General features: G+C 39.7%; 2 protein-coding genes across 5 annotated transcripts in view; one reads left to right on the top strand and one right to left on the bottom strand.

Moving 5' to 3' along the window:
- Positions 1-3,974, bottom strand: part of hdac5 (histone deacetylase 5) — a 187,145-nt gene extending 183,171 nt beyond the window's left edge. For all 4 annotated transcript variants that reach the window (XM_061973770.1, XM_061973766.1, XM_061973767.1 and 1 more), the window contains exon 1: positions 3,832-3,974. The gene's annotated coding sequence lies outside the window, so the exon portion shown is untranslated. The remainder of the gene's footprint in view (positions 1-3,831) is intronic.
- cyb561 (cytochrome b561) overlaps positions 3,883-16,141 on the top strand; it is a 31,589-nt gene continuing 19,330 nt past the window's right edge. The window contains exons 1-2 of the mRNA XM_061973782.1: positions 3,883-3,991; positions 13,823-14,027. Coding sequence (XP_061829766.1) covers positions 13,823-14,027 — 205 coding nt within the window. The 5' untranslated portion in view covers positions 3,883-3,991. The remainder of the gene's footprint in view (positions 3,992-13,822; positions 14,028-16,141) is intronic.

Genomic DNA, 16,141 nt, shown 5'->3' with positions numbered 1-16,141 from the left:
TTGCGGTTCACTTGATTGTAAAATATGTCGATCGAAAGGGGGTGTGACATTCATATTTTGTCAATATTCAGTGTTTTATCGTTCATAGAAAAATGTAAAATTCCATTACGTTTTTTAAGGCGGTCTGTCATGAAGATTTTAGCATTCAATCAGACATTATTGTGAGGTTTTGTATTAGTGTTCCTAAAAATAGATATATTCGCCCCCAGACACATTTTGTTTTCTAAATGTGGCCCCCGAGTCAAAATAATTGCCCAGGCCTGGGTTAGGGCCAGGGTTAGAGGGTTAGGGTTATAATAAGGCCATGCCGAATAAGGCATTAATAAGTACTTAATAATGACTAGTTAAGAGCCAATATGTTACTAATTTGCATGTTGATATTCAACTAATTAATGGTGAATATGTTCCCCATGCTAAAGTGTTACCATGTTTTTTTTACTGGTGCACAAAATGAACCGTGCATGAACATCACTTTGTTCAAAGAACAAAACCAACACAGTGCATAAACTCACAACAAATTACACACCTGCAAATCAGTGTGACTTCTGCTGTTGCCGTATCCGTAATACGCAGATATGTAGAAGTTGTTATTTACACGATGAGTCGGGTGTGTCTTGACCTCCGCCGAACCCCTGAGCCCGACTCACCGAACCCCTAAGGTTCGATGGAACCCAGGTTAAGAACCACTGAATTAACAGTATACACTGGTATCAAAGTTTTCACGCCCCTATTTTCGTATACTGTATATTACCAAATAAACGCCCTTGGGCAAATAACTGCCCATGTCCTAATAGCCGCCCGGGGTCTGACCCCATTTTGTGAATTAACCGCCTCTTCCTAATAACCGCCTAAGTCTAAATAGCCGCCCATGGGCTGTTATTTGCATAATTTAGATTAAAATGCTACTGGGGTTGCGTTTGCTGCAGTATTATTGTTTTGATGGTTTTATAGCAGTGGTTCTTAACCTGGGTTCGATCAAACCCAGGTTTTTGCATGTAAAGCTATATATTTTTTTAAATCTATAAATTGTGTTATTATTTTTTGAAGGTGTCTGAATTGACAATATTTCTTAGGGGTAAAATTGTTCCAGTTTTTGTACAACCTCTTGGAATAGATTACCAACGTGACATTGTTATCACCAGGAAAGATGAGGTCACCTACCTAGGTTCCATTCTATAGGCTAATCTTTCCTGTGATAAAATGGCAACCAAGGTCATCAAAAAGGTCAACCAACGAACAAGGTTTCTTTACAGAATCTCCTCTCTGGTCAACAAAAGCACCATGAGGGTTCTAGCGGGAACTCACGTTCAACCCTTTTTCGATTACGCATGCACCTCCTGGTACCCTAGCACCTCCAAAACCCTCAAATCTAGACTCCAAACATCCCAGAACAAGCTAGTCAGATTACTTCTAGACCTCCACCCCAGATCCCACCTCACTCCTACCCACTTCTCCAAAGTGGGCTGGCTCAGGGTGGAGGACAGAGTAAAACAACTTGCACTGAGCCTGGTCTATAAAATCCGCTACACCTCCCTGATACCGAAGTACATGTCAAACTACTTCCTTAACGTAAATGACCGCCATAACCACAACACCAGGGGGAGCTCCACAAACCACGTTAAACCCAGATTCCGATCTAACAAAGGTCTTCACTCATTCTCCTTCTATGCCACATCAATGTGGAATGCACTCCCAACAGGTGTAAAAGAAAGGGCATCTCTATCCTCCTTCAAAACCGCACTAAAAGAACATCTCCAGGCAACTTCAACCCTATACTAACACCCTCCCTTCCACATCCCACCTCCCCAGATTGTAAATAATCAAATGTAAATAATCAAATGTAGATACGTATTCTTATGCTTTCTGATCTCTCTCTCTCACTATGTCCACTACTTGCTGTACATATCCTACCAAGTCAGTCCTACACTGTTCGGGGGTGGGGCGTGGTTAAGAGGGTAGGAGTATATTTACAGCTAGAATTCACCAAGTGAAGTATTTCATATATATATATATATATATATATATATATATATATATATATATATATATATATATATATATATATATATATATACATGTGTATATATATATATATATATACATATATATATATATATATATACATGTGTATATATATATATATATATACATATATATATATATATATATATATATATATATATATATATATATATATACATGTGTATATATATATATATATATATATATATATATATATATATATATACATGTGTGTATATATATATATATATATATATATATATATATATATATTTGAGTGAATTCTAGCTATATATATATATATATATATATTTATTTTATACATACATATATATATACACATATATATATATATATATATATATATATACACATATATATATATATATACACACACATATATATATATATATATATATATATATATATATATATATATATATATATATATACATATATATATATATATACATATATATATATATATATATATATATATATATATATATATATATATAAATAAGAGAAATACTTGAATTTCATAGTTCATTTATTTACACATATACACACACATAACACTCATCTACTCATTGTTGAGTTAAGGGTTGAATTGTCCATCCTTGTTCTATTCTCTGTCACTATTTTTCTAACCATGCTGAACACCCTCTCTAATGATGCATTCCGCTTCGTCTCCTTGTTGTGTGCGCAGTTGTGCACTGCACTCTCTAAAAGCCGTATATGTTATTGTCACATATGCATGTACAGTAGATGGCAGTATTGTCCTGTTTAAGAGTGTCACAACATTGCTGTTTACGGCAGACGAAAACGTGACTGCTGTTGTTGTGTGTTGTTATCGTGCTGGGAGGACGTTAATGAAACTGCCGAACAACAAATAAACCCACATAAGAAACCAAGAACTCGCCCTCCATCATTCTACAGTTATAACGTGATTGGGCAGGCATGCTGTTTATATTGTGGGAAAGCGGACGTGAAAACAGGCTCACTCAGGTCCGCCTGAATTTCGGGAAAAAAATTGTCCCGGGAGGTTTTTAGGAGAGGCGCTGAATTTCGAGAGTCTCCCAGAAAATCTAAGGTTTTATATTTTACGTCATTGATGCTGGCTGATTTTCTGATGCTTAGACCACTTTAACAACAGCTTCAGCATCTTTCGAAAACCGTCCACGTTCTGTTTTTCGTTTGTAGTCCCGCAACTGCAAATAAATATTATTTTAGGTTGTACAAATAGACTCAGCTTAGCCTAAACATAACATAAATCTACAATTATTCCAGTAAAATGACGGAGACGTGTTACTCTCGACTCATGGCATCTTCTGGTTCAAAACGTCATGTTCGGGTCGACACGCTTTACATATCTAAACTAGAAGTTCATTACTTATGTTTTTTACTATTTATTGCAACAAAAAGATTATGTTTGTGATTACAAACATTAGTGTAACATCAAAATTCCTACCTTGAGCAAATCGTCTTCATAAGAAGGTAAAAATCACTAACTAGCAACAAGATGGCTGACACTCCCGCTTAAACAGAAGTATGTTTCCCGGATGTTATGACTTTAACAGATTGCTCCCTCTACTGGACATGCTGAGAATAGGCTTGTGACAACTTACCCCTTGTGACTTTTAGCCCCACCTTCCCCTACTGTACTGTGCAATCTACTTATAAAAGCTTCAGTCAATCAAAAACGAAAACCGAGGCACCACTGTATAAATTGTAGTACGTACTGTTTGATCAAAATAGAGGCGATTGGGGAAAAATATCGCCCTAGTATCAATCCGATACGGCTCCTACCTTGGTATCTGTACTATCGACATTTTGAGTCGATCCGCCTATTGCCACTAAGGAGGACACGCGCAGGTTCACGCGGACGTACACGACTTGAGGCAGGGAAAAGGCGGATGTATTAAATTGTCACTCCGGGAACAGGACTTTGTCAACCAAACGCCACCAAGTAAGTATTAATATTTGGTTTATTCTTAAAACACGGACTGTTTTCGTGTCAAAGTGACGGATATGTCAGATGGCAGATGACGTGAAAAACCGTCATGATACTCGGAACTTTTATTTGATTAATGTGCATGTCCGCCGCTTTAAAAAAATAATAATTATGTATTATTATTATTATTACCTTATTATTACATTTTCAATTCTTAAGTTATGAAATAGTGACGTTTGAAGTATAAATCCGCTCACTCTGCTGGTTATAACATATTATGTCGCTCATTTATTCAACTGAAGAGTTATAAATATTGTGCACCCTAAAAAAACCGCCGACATGCAACTTTGCACTTAAGTCCCCCACAAGCTTTCTTGTTTTAACGACCTTTTTCATGTCGTAAAACAGTAAATTATGCAAAGAAAACAGAACAAAACAAACACACACAAAAAAAACGTTACAAACCGTTGGAGAAGACAAAGAAAACAAATACTGTATTTGACTTTGGTGAGAATCTGGATAAAGGTGTGCATATGTTCATTTTTTTTCATTTTTATTTTAAATATATATGTATTGAAAACGGGCAGCACGGTGGTAGAGGGGTTAGTGCGTCTGCCTCACAATACGAAGGTCCTGAGTAGTCTTGGATTCAATCCCGGGCTCGGGATCTTTCTGTGTGGCGTTTGCATGTCCTCCCCGTGACTCCGGCTTCCTCCCACCTCCAAAGACATGCACCTGGGGATACGTTGATTGGCAACACTAAATTGGCCCTAGTGTGTGAATGTTGTCTGTCTATCTGTGTTGGCCCTGCGATGAGGTGGCGACTTGTCCAGGGTGTACCCCGCCTTCCGCCCGATTGTAGCTGAGATAGGCTCCAGCGCCCCCCGCGACCCCAAAGGGAATAAGCGGTAGAAAATGGATGGATGGATGTCTTGAAAACATATCACTGAGTTCATCCATCCATCCATTTTCTACCGCTTGTCCCTTTTGGGGTAGCGGGGGGTGCTGGAGCCTATCTCCGCTGCATTCGGGCGGAGGGCGGGGTACACCCTGGACAAGTCGCCACCTCATCACAGGGCCAACACAGATAGACAGACAACATTCACACTCACATTCACCAATTTAGTGTTGCCAATCAACCTATCCCCAGGTGCATGTTTTTGGTGGTGGGAGGAAGCCGGAGTACCCGGAGGGAGCCCACGCAGTCACGGGGAGAACATGCAAACTCCACACAGAAAGATTGAGGATTGGGATTGAACCCAGGACTACTCAGGACCTTCGTATTGTGAGGCACATGTCTACTTCAAATTACAGGATGTTATTTATGTAGTTTGCTCATTTTCCTCGACTGGTGCACTAACATCATGTGGTTTATTTTTTTTTTTACATATGTAGCATCATCTACAGCAAGGGTGTCAAACTCAAATACAGAGTGGGCCAAAATTTAAAACTAAACAAAGCCGCGGGCCAAGATTGAACAAATAAACCTTTTAATAGGGACCCAAACAAGTTTTGCATTGAATATTGAACAAGCAAGGCTTATATAACTTTATAGTGACATGCAAAATCGAGTTTCAAATAATAATAATAATAATTTAAAAATATAAATGGCATTTCAAATACAATTTAAATACAAAATTGAATGCCTCTTTTCTATTTGCAGCCTTCTGAGGTAAATATCAACATTAACTTTTTCCACAGGCTAATAAATTAGAAAATGAAATAACAATGAATAAACCAACCAGGGCAGCATGGTGGAAGAGGGGTTAGTGCGTCTGCTTCACAATACGAAGGTGCTGAGTAGTCTGGGGTTCAATCCCAGGCTCGGGATCTTTCTGTGTGGAGTTTGCATGTTCTCCCCGTGACTGCGTGGGTTCCCTCCGGGTACTCCGGCTTCCTCCCACCTCCAAAAACATGCACCTGGGGATAGGTTGATTGGCAACACTAAAAAAATTGGCCCTAGTGTGTGAATGTGAGTGTGAATGTTGTCTGTCTATCTGTGTTAGCCCTGCGATGAGGTGGCGACTTGTCCAGGGTGTACACCGCCTTCCGCCCGATTGTAGCTGAGATAGGCTCCAGCGCCCCCCGCGACCCCGAAAGGAATAAGCGGTAGAAAATGGATGGATGGATAAACCAACCATTCAGGACTTTAAACTGCTCAGTTTGCAACACACTAATGTTGTGTCGTTTGCGAACGATTCGTTCGAAAGAACGAATCTTTTGAGTGAACGTACTGAACCGAATCACTTCATGAACTGATTCGTTCCTTTCTCAGTTCAGTTGAGCTCCGCCGCGACCATGCCGGTATGAGTGGAACTGGCGCATTCTGTGACTCACTGAACCCTCGACGTCGGCGAACGACGCAGCCAGCTACTCATCATGGGGGCGGGGGGAAGGGACTGAGCGAACGATTCGTTCACCGCGGATTAACGACATGAATCACTCAGTGAACGACAACGCTCTCGCTCTCTGCTCTGCTTGCCCCAATGCCGCGAGTGATTCTCCTCCCGTCGCGGGGATATGTTTCATGCCATTGGCATCCGCTCTCCATTCATTCTCCAAGCTAACGGCTAATGAAAACAAACACCGACCCCATTATCTCAACACATCAAGTTATGAGAGTAGAGGAGACAGAAAGAAAGTCAGTGCAGGGCAAGGCTGAGCAGCAGCGGCGCGAGGGGGAGGGGCGGGGGGTAAAGTGTAGGGCAGGCTGTTTTGAGAAGATTTAAAATAAAAATAATAACTAATGTATGTACACGTACATAGGCTATTATTTACACAGTTATTGTAACAAAAATAATCGTCTCAGCTCATCCAAAGTCAGCCAGCTTGTATTTTTAAATGCAAATCTGGAGTAGGGGCAAGATCTTTGGACGAAAATACCTTGAAAGAGAACATAATGTGCAAGAACAATCTTTCCTTTGTTTGACACTTTTGGTGTGTGTGTGTGTTTAGTTTCTTGATTTTTATATTATTTAAGCTATTTATTTTCTTTTTTTTTATTGCATATTTAAGTTGATATTTCAATTTTTATATTTTTAAATGTAAGCTACAGAAATTTTAGTTTTAATGTTGGCATTTCTGGCACTTGGTTTAATATTTGTTTTGTTTTATTTAAGGTAGCCTATTTATTTTCTTTTTGTTTGCACATTTAAGTTGATATTTTCTTTGTTATATTTTTAAACGTAGGCTACAGAACATTTAATTTTTATGTTGGCATTTCTGGCTCTTAATTTATTTGTTTTATTTTGAAGGTATTTATTTTCTTTTTGTTTGCATATTTAAGTTTACATTTTCTTTGCTACAGAACATTTAGTTTTTATGTTGACATTTGTTAAGGGTCTCTTAATTTAATATTTGTTTTTGCACTAAACAAACGAGGCCTATTTATTTAACTGTTGATTGCAAGCATTTTAGTAGGCTATTACTATTTTTTTTCCCCCCCACTTTTATTTATTTCTTATTTTCATTTCAGTGCAATAAAACATATTTAACAACCAAGACATTTAGTCACATTTTGTTTATTGGACAGGCCGGAAACGCACGCACAGTGTTTTTAAAAGTAATAGAATCTCTACTACAGCTGCAATGTCTGTTTGCGAACGTCAAGGGGAGTCTGTCAGGGCAGAGAGCGATTCACGTCTGTCGCCTTCTGGCCCACAGAACTGTAGCTGAGTGATTCAGGTTCGCTTCACGAACCTACAAGAACTGACTGGTTGTCGCTGAGGACTAGGGCTGCAGCTAACGATTATTTTTCTATCGATTAATCTATAGATTATTTTTTTCGATTAATCGGTTAATCTATAGATTATTTTTTTTCGATTAATCTATAGATTATTTTTCCTTTTACCGATTTTTTTTTAAATTTAAAATGAAGAGGAAAAAATAAATGTAGGCCAGTTTTTTCAAAAGGCATGGCTTTTATTTACAAAAAAAAAAGTATGGCCACTCAGTCAACATTGACAACAACATGACAAAATATTCTGTAACAATGTAAACATTTAAAACTTTTAACATTTAACAAAATTAAAAGTAGCTTATTTGCTTTTTAATGTGCAAATATAAAAGTAAACATCCAGTGCAAATCTTAATATTCTGGAATAGTATAAGCATTTCAAAAGTAAAAGTATTGCTTATTTTGCTTTAAAATGTGCAAAAATAAAGATAAACATCCAATACAAAAAAGTGCAAAACGGAAATATTCTGTAACAAGTGTAAACATTTCAACAAAAGTAAAAGTATTGCTTATTTGCTAAAATGTGCAAAAATAAAGCTAAACATCCAATACAAAAAAGTGTACAGTGTAAACATTTCAACAAAAGTAAAAGTATTGCTTATTTTGCTTAATAACACAACAATGATAGTATGATTAAAGTGAAAGTTAATTGTTAGTTTGTACATAGTATATGTAACTGTTAATGTTGTAAAAGGTATTTGCACAACTAATTAACGTTAGCGTTTGTGACACGTCTTGTGCCGTGGGGTTCTTTCAGGACCGACAGACTGAACGCCAGACGGCTTTGCCAGGTTTACAATCTTTTAATTTTACACAAAGTCTTTTCTCTTCCAACTGCGCGGATCGCGCACCTGGGCACGATTGCGGCGTCGCTCCCGGCGCGCCCCGCCTCGCCGCTCGCTCGCCGCCTCCGCCTCTCCACAGCGTTAAAGAGGAGCGCGTCTTTGTAAACACTGAACAGGCACGCCAAACGCGCCTCTCAGAGCGAAACGGTGCTTTAGTTTATGAATTTACAACGCAGATACAAATGACACATTCATGTTTTTGTGTAATAATGACAACGTATACGCACGCGGACGATTGACTTGTTGATGGTGATGGCAAGAACGCTGTCGGGGGTTTTCTTTTCAAATGTTCGTTCATAGCCGTTGTGCTGCTATGATAGGCCATTTCCGCTCGACACAGTGTGCATACAACAACATTATTAGGCCGTTTATTGAAATACTCCCACACTTTTGACGACTTTTGGCGTGCTTTTTTCCCCTCGCTCGCATCGTCTGCTTTGCGCTCCGCCATGACAGTAAAGTAGAGTGACGTAAATATGCGACGCGCCGACGCACAAAAACGGCGTCGACGTATTTACGTAACCGATGATGTCGACTACGTCGACGCGTCGTTTCAGCCTTACTGAGGACGCGATTCAGGTTCGCGCTGCACTCAGTCACTCATTCAGAATCACGACTCGCGAACCTACTGACACAGAGAACTGACTGTGTCGCGGAGGAGGACGTCACATTGAGGCTCTCGTTCAGTCACTGTGCGCGTCGTTCATTGGGTGCTGAGGGCTTGTGTCGTTCGCGAACTGCAACACACAGAGATCTGCCGCTGGGGAATCTGTTACTGACTGACTCATGATTCGCCGACCTGCACACAGAACTGCTGCTGCAGAAGTGATTCGGGTTCACGTACTGAACTGTGCTGACTGTGGCGCTGTGTCAGTCACTCACTGCCTGGTGTACTGCATGCACAGAGCTGTGTAGGGACTCGTGTTCACCCTATTTGCTGCTTCTCCCGCGAATGTCTGCACTGTACTGTATTTAAAAGTTGCCATCAGGACGGAGGCGGAGTGCCAAGTCCATTCCAATAAATGGAAGCAACTTCAGAATTGTCATCATACTGTCATCTATGAGCTGGGAAGTAGCCGGCTATCAACAAACATAAATATGGCCGTCCTCATTCCTCACATTGTTTTCCACGGAATTGGTTTTGTCACGTTGTTCGAACTGTAAAACCTAATACTCTCTGATCATCCATCCATCCATCCATCTTCTTCCGCTTGTCCGAGGTCAGGTCGCGGGGGCAGCAGCCTAAGCAGGGAAGCCTAGACGTCCCTCTCCCCAGCCACTTCGTCCTGCAGCTCCTCCCGGGGGATCCTGAGGCGTTCCCAGGCCAGCCAGGAGACATAGTCTTCCCAACGTGTCCTGGGTCTTCCTCATGGACTCCTACCGGTCGGACGTGCCCTAAACACCTCCCTAGGAAGGCGTTCGGGTGGCATCCTGACCAGATGCCCGAACCACCTCATCTGGCTCCTCTCCATGTGGAGGAGCAGCGAGTTGGGAAATTGTGTTAGATGTAAATATAAACGGAATACAATGATTTGCAAATCCTTTTCAACCCATATTCAATTGAATGCACTACAAAGACAAGATATTTGATGTTCAAACTCATAAACTTAATTTTTTTTTGCAAATAATAATTAACTTAGAATTTCATGGCTGCAACACGTGGCAAAGTAGTTGGGAAAGTGCATGTTCACCACTGTGTTACATGGCCTTTCCTTTTAACAACACTCAGTAAACGTTTGGGAACTGAGGAGACACATTTTTTAAGCTTCTCAGGTGGAATTCTTTCCCATTCTTGCTTGATGTACAGCTTAAGTTGTTCAACAGTCCGGGGGTCTCCGTTGTGCTATTTTAGGCTTCAAAATGCGCCACACATTTTCAATGGGAGACAGGTCTGGACTACAGGCAGGCCAGTCTAGTACCCGCACTCTTTTACTATGAAGCCACGTTGATGTAACACGTGGCTTGGCATTGTCTTGCTGAAATAAGCAGGGGCGTCCATGGTAACGTTGCTTGGATGGCAACATATGTTGCTCCAAAACCTGTATGTACCTTTCAGTATTAATGGCGCCTTCACAGATGTGTAAGTTACCCATGTCTTGGGCACTAATACACCCCCATACCATCACAGATGCTGGCTTTTCAACTTTCCGCCTATAACAATCCGGATGGTTCTTTTCCTCTTTGGTCCGGAGGACACGACGTCCACAGTTTCCAAAAACAATTTGAAATGTGGACTCGTCAGACCACAGAACACTTTTCCACTTTGTATCAGTCCATATTAGATGAGCTCAGGCCCAGCGAAGCCGACGGCGTTTCTGGGTGTTGTTGATAAACGGTTTTCGCCTTGCATAGGAGAGTTTTAACTTGCACTTACAGATGTAGCGACCAACTGTAGTTACTGACAGTGGGTTTCTGAAGTGTTCCTGAGCCCATGTGGTGATATCCTTTACACACTGATGTCGCTTGTTGATGCAGTGCAACCTGAGGGATCGAAGGTCACGGGCTTAGCTGCTTACGTGCAGTGATTTCTCCAGATTCTCTGAACCCTTTGATGATATTACGGACCGTAGATGGTGAAATCCCTAAATTCCTTGCAATAGCTGGTTGAGAAAGGTTTTTCTTAAACTGTTCAACAATTTGCTCACGCAAGTGGTGACCCTCACCCCATCCTTGTTTGTGAATGACTGAGCATTTCATGGAATCTACTTTTATACCCAATCATGGCACCCACCTGTTCCCAATTTGCCCGTTCACCTGTGGGATGTTCCAAATAAGTGTTTGATGAGCATTCCTCAACTTTATCAGTATTTATTGCCACCTTTCCCAACTTCTTTGTCACGTGTTGCTGGCATCAAATTCTAAAGTTAATGATTATTTGCAAAAAAAAAAAAGGTTTATCAGTTTGAACATCAAATATGTTGTCTTTGTAGCATATTCAACTGAATATGGGTTGAAAATGATTTGCAAATCATTGTATTCCGTTTATATTTACATCTAACACAATTTCCTAACTCATATGGAAACGGGGTTTGTATGTGTCTCCATACACAGTGTGGAGCCGCTCCCCTTATCTAATAATAATCATCTCCATCACGGCAAATAAACGGCATTTCTTAATTATCATTATAAAGTATTATTAACAATGGAGGATGAGGCTAAACATGTTACCCACCGAGAGCAAGCCAACAGTTTAGTTAACCGCTAAGCTATCTTAAAACAACAAGTTTAAGAAGTGTTGATGGAATCGCGTTACAATAGAAAGTAAGCATATATTAACAGAAAATAAACAAAAATATTAATAAGAGTTAGAGAGAGAATAATATAACAGCAAATGTCGGTGTGTCATAATGTCACAGTCAGTACACAACACGTAAGAGGAGGGCGGAGCAAAACATAAATTGGTGGTGTCGTTACCACCAGGTTGGTATCGGTATATAATCGATACCAGACTGATTAGGTCGGTATCATTATATATTATTCTGTGTTGTTTTTGTTAATGTTTACAAACTCAAGGAATAATTCCCTGCACACAACAGGACTTTGAAGTCCAAAAAATTCAAAATATTTAAATGAGTAGTAGATCGTAGTTTTTGCTTTTGTCTAGTTATTGTTTAGTGTGGGAAAAAATCGATTCGAATTCAAATCGATTCTTATTTAAAAAAAAACGATTTATTTTTTAAATGTATTTATTAAATTTTTTTTAATTAATCAATCCAACAAAACAATACACAGCAATACCATAACAATGCCATCCAATTCCAAAATTAAACCCGACCCAGCATTACTCAGAACTGCAATAAACAGAGCAATTGAGGAGACACAAACACGACACAGAACAAACGAAAAAGTAGTGAAACAAAAATGATTATCAACAACAGTATCAATATTAGTTACAATTTCAACATAGCAGTGATTAAAAATCCCTCATTGACATTATCATTAGACATTTATAAAAAATAAAACACACTCAGTGGCTTACACTTGCATCACATCTCATAAGCTTGACAACACACTGTGTCCAATATTTTCCACAAATATAAAATAAGTCATATTTTTGGTTCATTTAATATCCATCCATCCATCCATCTATCCATCCATCCATCTTCTTCCGCTTATCCGAGGTCGGGTCGCGGGGGCAGCAGCCTAAGCAGGGAAGCCCAGACTTCCCTCTCCCCAGCCACTTCGTCCAGCTCTTCCTATGGTTCATTTAATAGTTAAAACAAATTTACATTATTGCAATCAGTTGATAAAACATTGTCCTTTACAATTATAAAAGCTTTTTACAAAAATCTACTACTCTGCTTGCATGTCAGCAGACTGGGGTAGATCCTGCTGAAATCCTATGTATTGAATGAATAGAGAATCCTTTTGAATCGGGAAAATATCGTTTTTGAAAAGAGAATAGCGTTGAATCGAAAAAAATCGATTTTGAATCGAATCGTGACCCCAAGAATCGATATTTAATCGAATCTTGGGACACCGAAAGATTCGCAGCCCTATTATTTACTATGGACTTTGTTTTGCTCAAACAATTGTATGTAATAAAGAAGAATAAGGAACCAGTTTAAAAATGGTGTTGATATTGTTGAACTGCATGGCACTAGCCTAAATACAATGAAAAATTTACAGGTAATACTTGTGCTCGGTATTGGTATCGGCTGATCTCACTCATGGATGATCGTATTGGAATTGGCAAGATTGGCCTCATGCTTGGTCTAAATCGCTCGACTGTCGTGACATGGAGGATAAAACCCAGCAGGCACAGGACATTGATACAACGTTGATTATACATACCGGTACAGTACTTTAAAACGGACTTTGCCGTTTGACGTTGCAATATAGTTGTATTTGTAAATTGAGACAACGCTGATGGCTCACGTTGGATCCACGTTGTTGGTTGGGAAATGACCAAAATTCTACGATCAAATCAATGCCAGAACCCAACATTGATTCAGCGTAGTCAAAAAGTATGTTGTTTCATCGTTATGTTTGAGTTGCTAAACGTCAGGACCTAATTCAACAAGTTCTCAACGTTGTTTTCATGTCTTGTGCCTGCTGGAAAGGTTCCACTGGATTGTATTTTCAAATGCTTCAAGTTGACTAGAGACTTTAAGCAATGGCTGACTAAAAACATGTTTACATTGGAAAAATAAATCTGTTTACTGTGCTTTTTGATGTCCTTATCTATTTCATAAGTGGATTTGGTCTACAAATAGCAGACCTCCAGGCATTGGTCCTACTCAGTGACTGTTTCTCTCTCTTCAGATGGACATTTCTGCTCCACGTTCCTCTTGCTCCATGTTTGCGTTGCTGGTGGGAGCCTCGCAGGTTTTGGGCCTGGCGTCCGTGGTGTTGACCGGAGTGTGGATGGGTCACTACGACGGGGGATTTGCTTGGGACGGCTCGTTACAGGAGTTCAACATGCACCCTCTGTGCATGGTGCTGGGCATGGTCTTCTTGCAGGGAGATGGTGAGGAGTGCAACACTACACTGACTCTCTGGGTTGCAAGGGAGATGCTTAGTCATTCCTGTCCATTTCATAGGAGCATATCCATTTTTAAAAATCCTTAATGCTGGTCCCGACATTCAAACAATTTGTGTACAATGTCCAACATTTTTTTTTACTCTTCAACTTCTCTTTGACACACTGGACTAGGGATGTCCCGATCCAGGTTTTTGCACTTCCGATCCGATACCGATATTGTTTTTGCATTTCCGATCCGATACCGATACTGACCGATACCGATACTTACCGATACCGATACTGGCCTATCCGAGCATTTATTAAAGTTTAAAGTTATTTAGCCTACTTAGTTGTCAGAATCATGTTGAAAAGGGTTTTAGTACTTTTGATAACAACTAGCCAGCTGAATTAGGGGAGTTTGAATAATACACAATGGTTGGTAACAAGAAACTGACCTGTTTATTCAAGGATAAACACAAAATAGACAAAATTATACATGACAAACAGAAATGGCATCATTGAACTAGGGCTGGGCGATTTGGCCTTTTTTTAATATTGCGATATTTTAAGGCCATATTGCGATACACAATATATATCTCGATATTTTGCCTTAGCCTTGAATGAACACTTGATGCATATAATCACAGCAGTATGATGATTCTATGTGTTTTGATTGATTGATTGAGACTTTTATTAGTAGGTTGCACAGTGAAGTACATATTCCGTACAATTGACCACTAAATGGTAACACCCAAATAAGTTTTTCAACTTGTTTAAGTCGGGGTCCACTTAAACTGATTCATGATACAGATATATACTATCAGATATATACTATCATCATAATACAGTCATCACACAAGATAATCACATTGAATTATTTACATTATTTATAATCCAGGGTGTGGAGGGGAGCGCCGGATGTAAGTGTCAAAAAGACAGCCAAAAGAGTTTGATATGAGAATAAATCTAAAGTTAAAATATAGGGTAGAAATGCACCCATTTGCAGAAAATGTAGTCTTGATTTTCAAAATTTTCTTTCAAGGCTTGCATGTCTACATTAAAACATTCTTCTTCATACTGCATTAATATATGCTACTTTTAAACTTTCATGCAGAGAAGGAAATCACAACTAAAAAAATCACTAATTTTTTCATACGGTGTTGATGTGGAAATTTTTGCCTCGGCATTTTGATGGTGTGGGCGTGTGGCACCGAATGGAGATAAGCGTCTCGACAGACGTCACAATATTTGAACAATGATGACGAAAACTGTTTTCTCTGTCGTGTCTGTGTGTCGAAAATTGTTATGCGCTTATTTTTTTATTTGATTTTGTGCGTGGCATAGATTTGCTATGCCCAGAGGACGCTTAAACAGTGCTCAATTGCACAGGCGAGCACCTTAGAGGGAGCGTTGCTCGCACGGCTGCGCTAGCATCACAGCTAACGTTAGCCATGCTGCTACCTCTCTGCTGGGGTATACGTATGTGACGTATGACGTGACAGTATGTGACGTATGTCGTGACAGTATGTGACGTGTGTAAGAAGGTGCACTTGCTGTCTGTGAGAGGGAGACACAGGAAAGAGTGAGAAGAGCCTGTCGTGTAATGCCAGCAGCTAAAAGCAACTGCGTGAGAATTCACAGACCTGTGGATGTGTTGAAGGTGTGCTGGAAAATGCGGAACGGAAATTAGGGAGCAGCTGAAAAGTGGAATGTATTATTTAAATCGGTGCGTTGGAAAACACGGACCGGAGTTTTTTTTTAAACTGGATCTGGGTCGGCGTTTTCCCATGCCTTGCCGATACGCAATTTTTGGCAAATATCGGCAGCCGATCCGATCCAAATATCGGATCGGGACATCCCTACACTGGACAATGCTCAGCAATTTTGATTTGTCTACCTGTTGTATAGGCTTACCGGCTTTGGATAGGTTAAGTTTAGGTGTAGCAACCAATTTATGCCGTGACCCAAAAACAATACTCTTAGTTTTGCATATATTTAAAACTAATTTGTTTTTTTTTATCCAATCATTAAAAAAAAATTCAACTCGCAAGATAGAACTTGGTTTAATTCATGGCATGAGCTTGCAGTTGAATCCTCTGCATACATTGTTATAACGGCAC

The sequence above is a fragment of the Nerophis lumbriciformis genome, linkage group LG22 (genome assembly GCF_033978685.3).
Source record: "Nerophis lumbriciformis linkage group LG22, RoL_Nlum_v2.1, whole genome shotgun sequence".
Taxonomy (NCBI): domain Eukaryota; kingdom Metazoa; phylum Chordata; class Actinopteri; order Syngnathiformes; family Syngnathidae; genus Nerophis; species Nerophis lumbriciformis.
The sequence above is the reverse complement of the archived record's forward strand: the minus strand, read 5'-3'. Positions and strand labels throughout refer to the sequence as shown.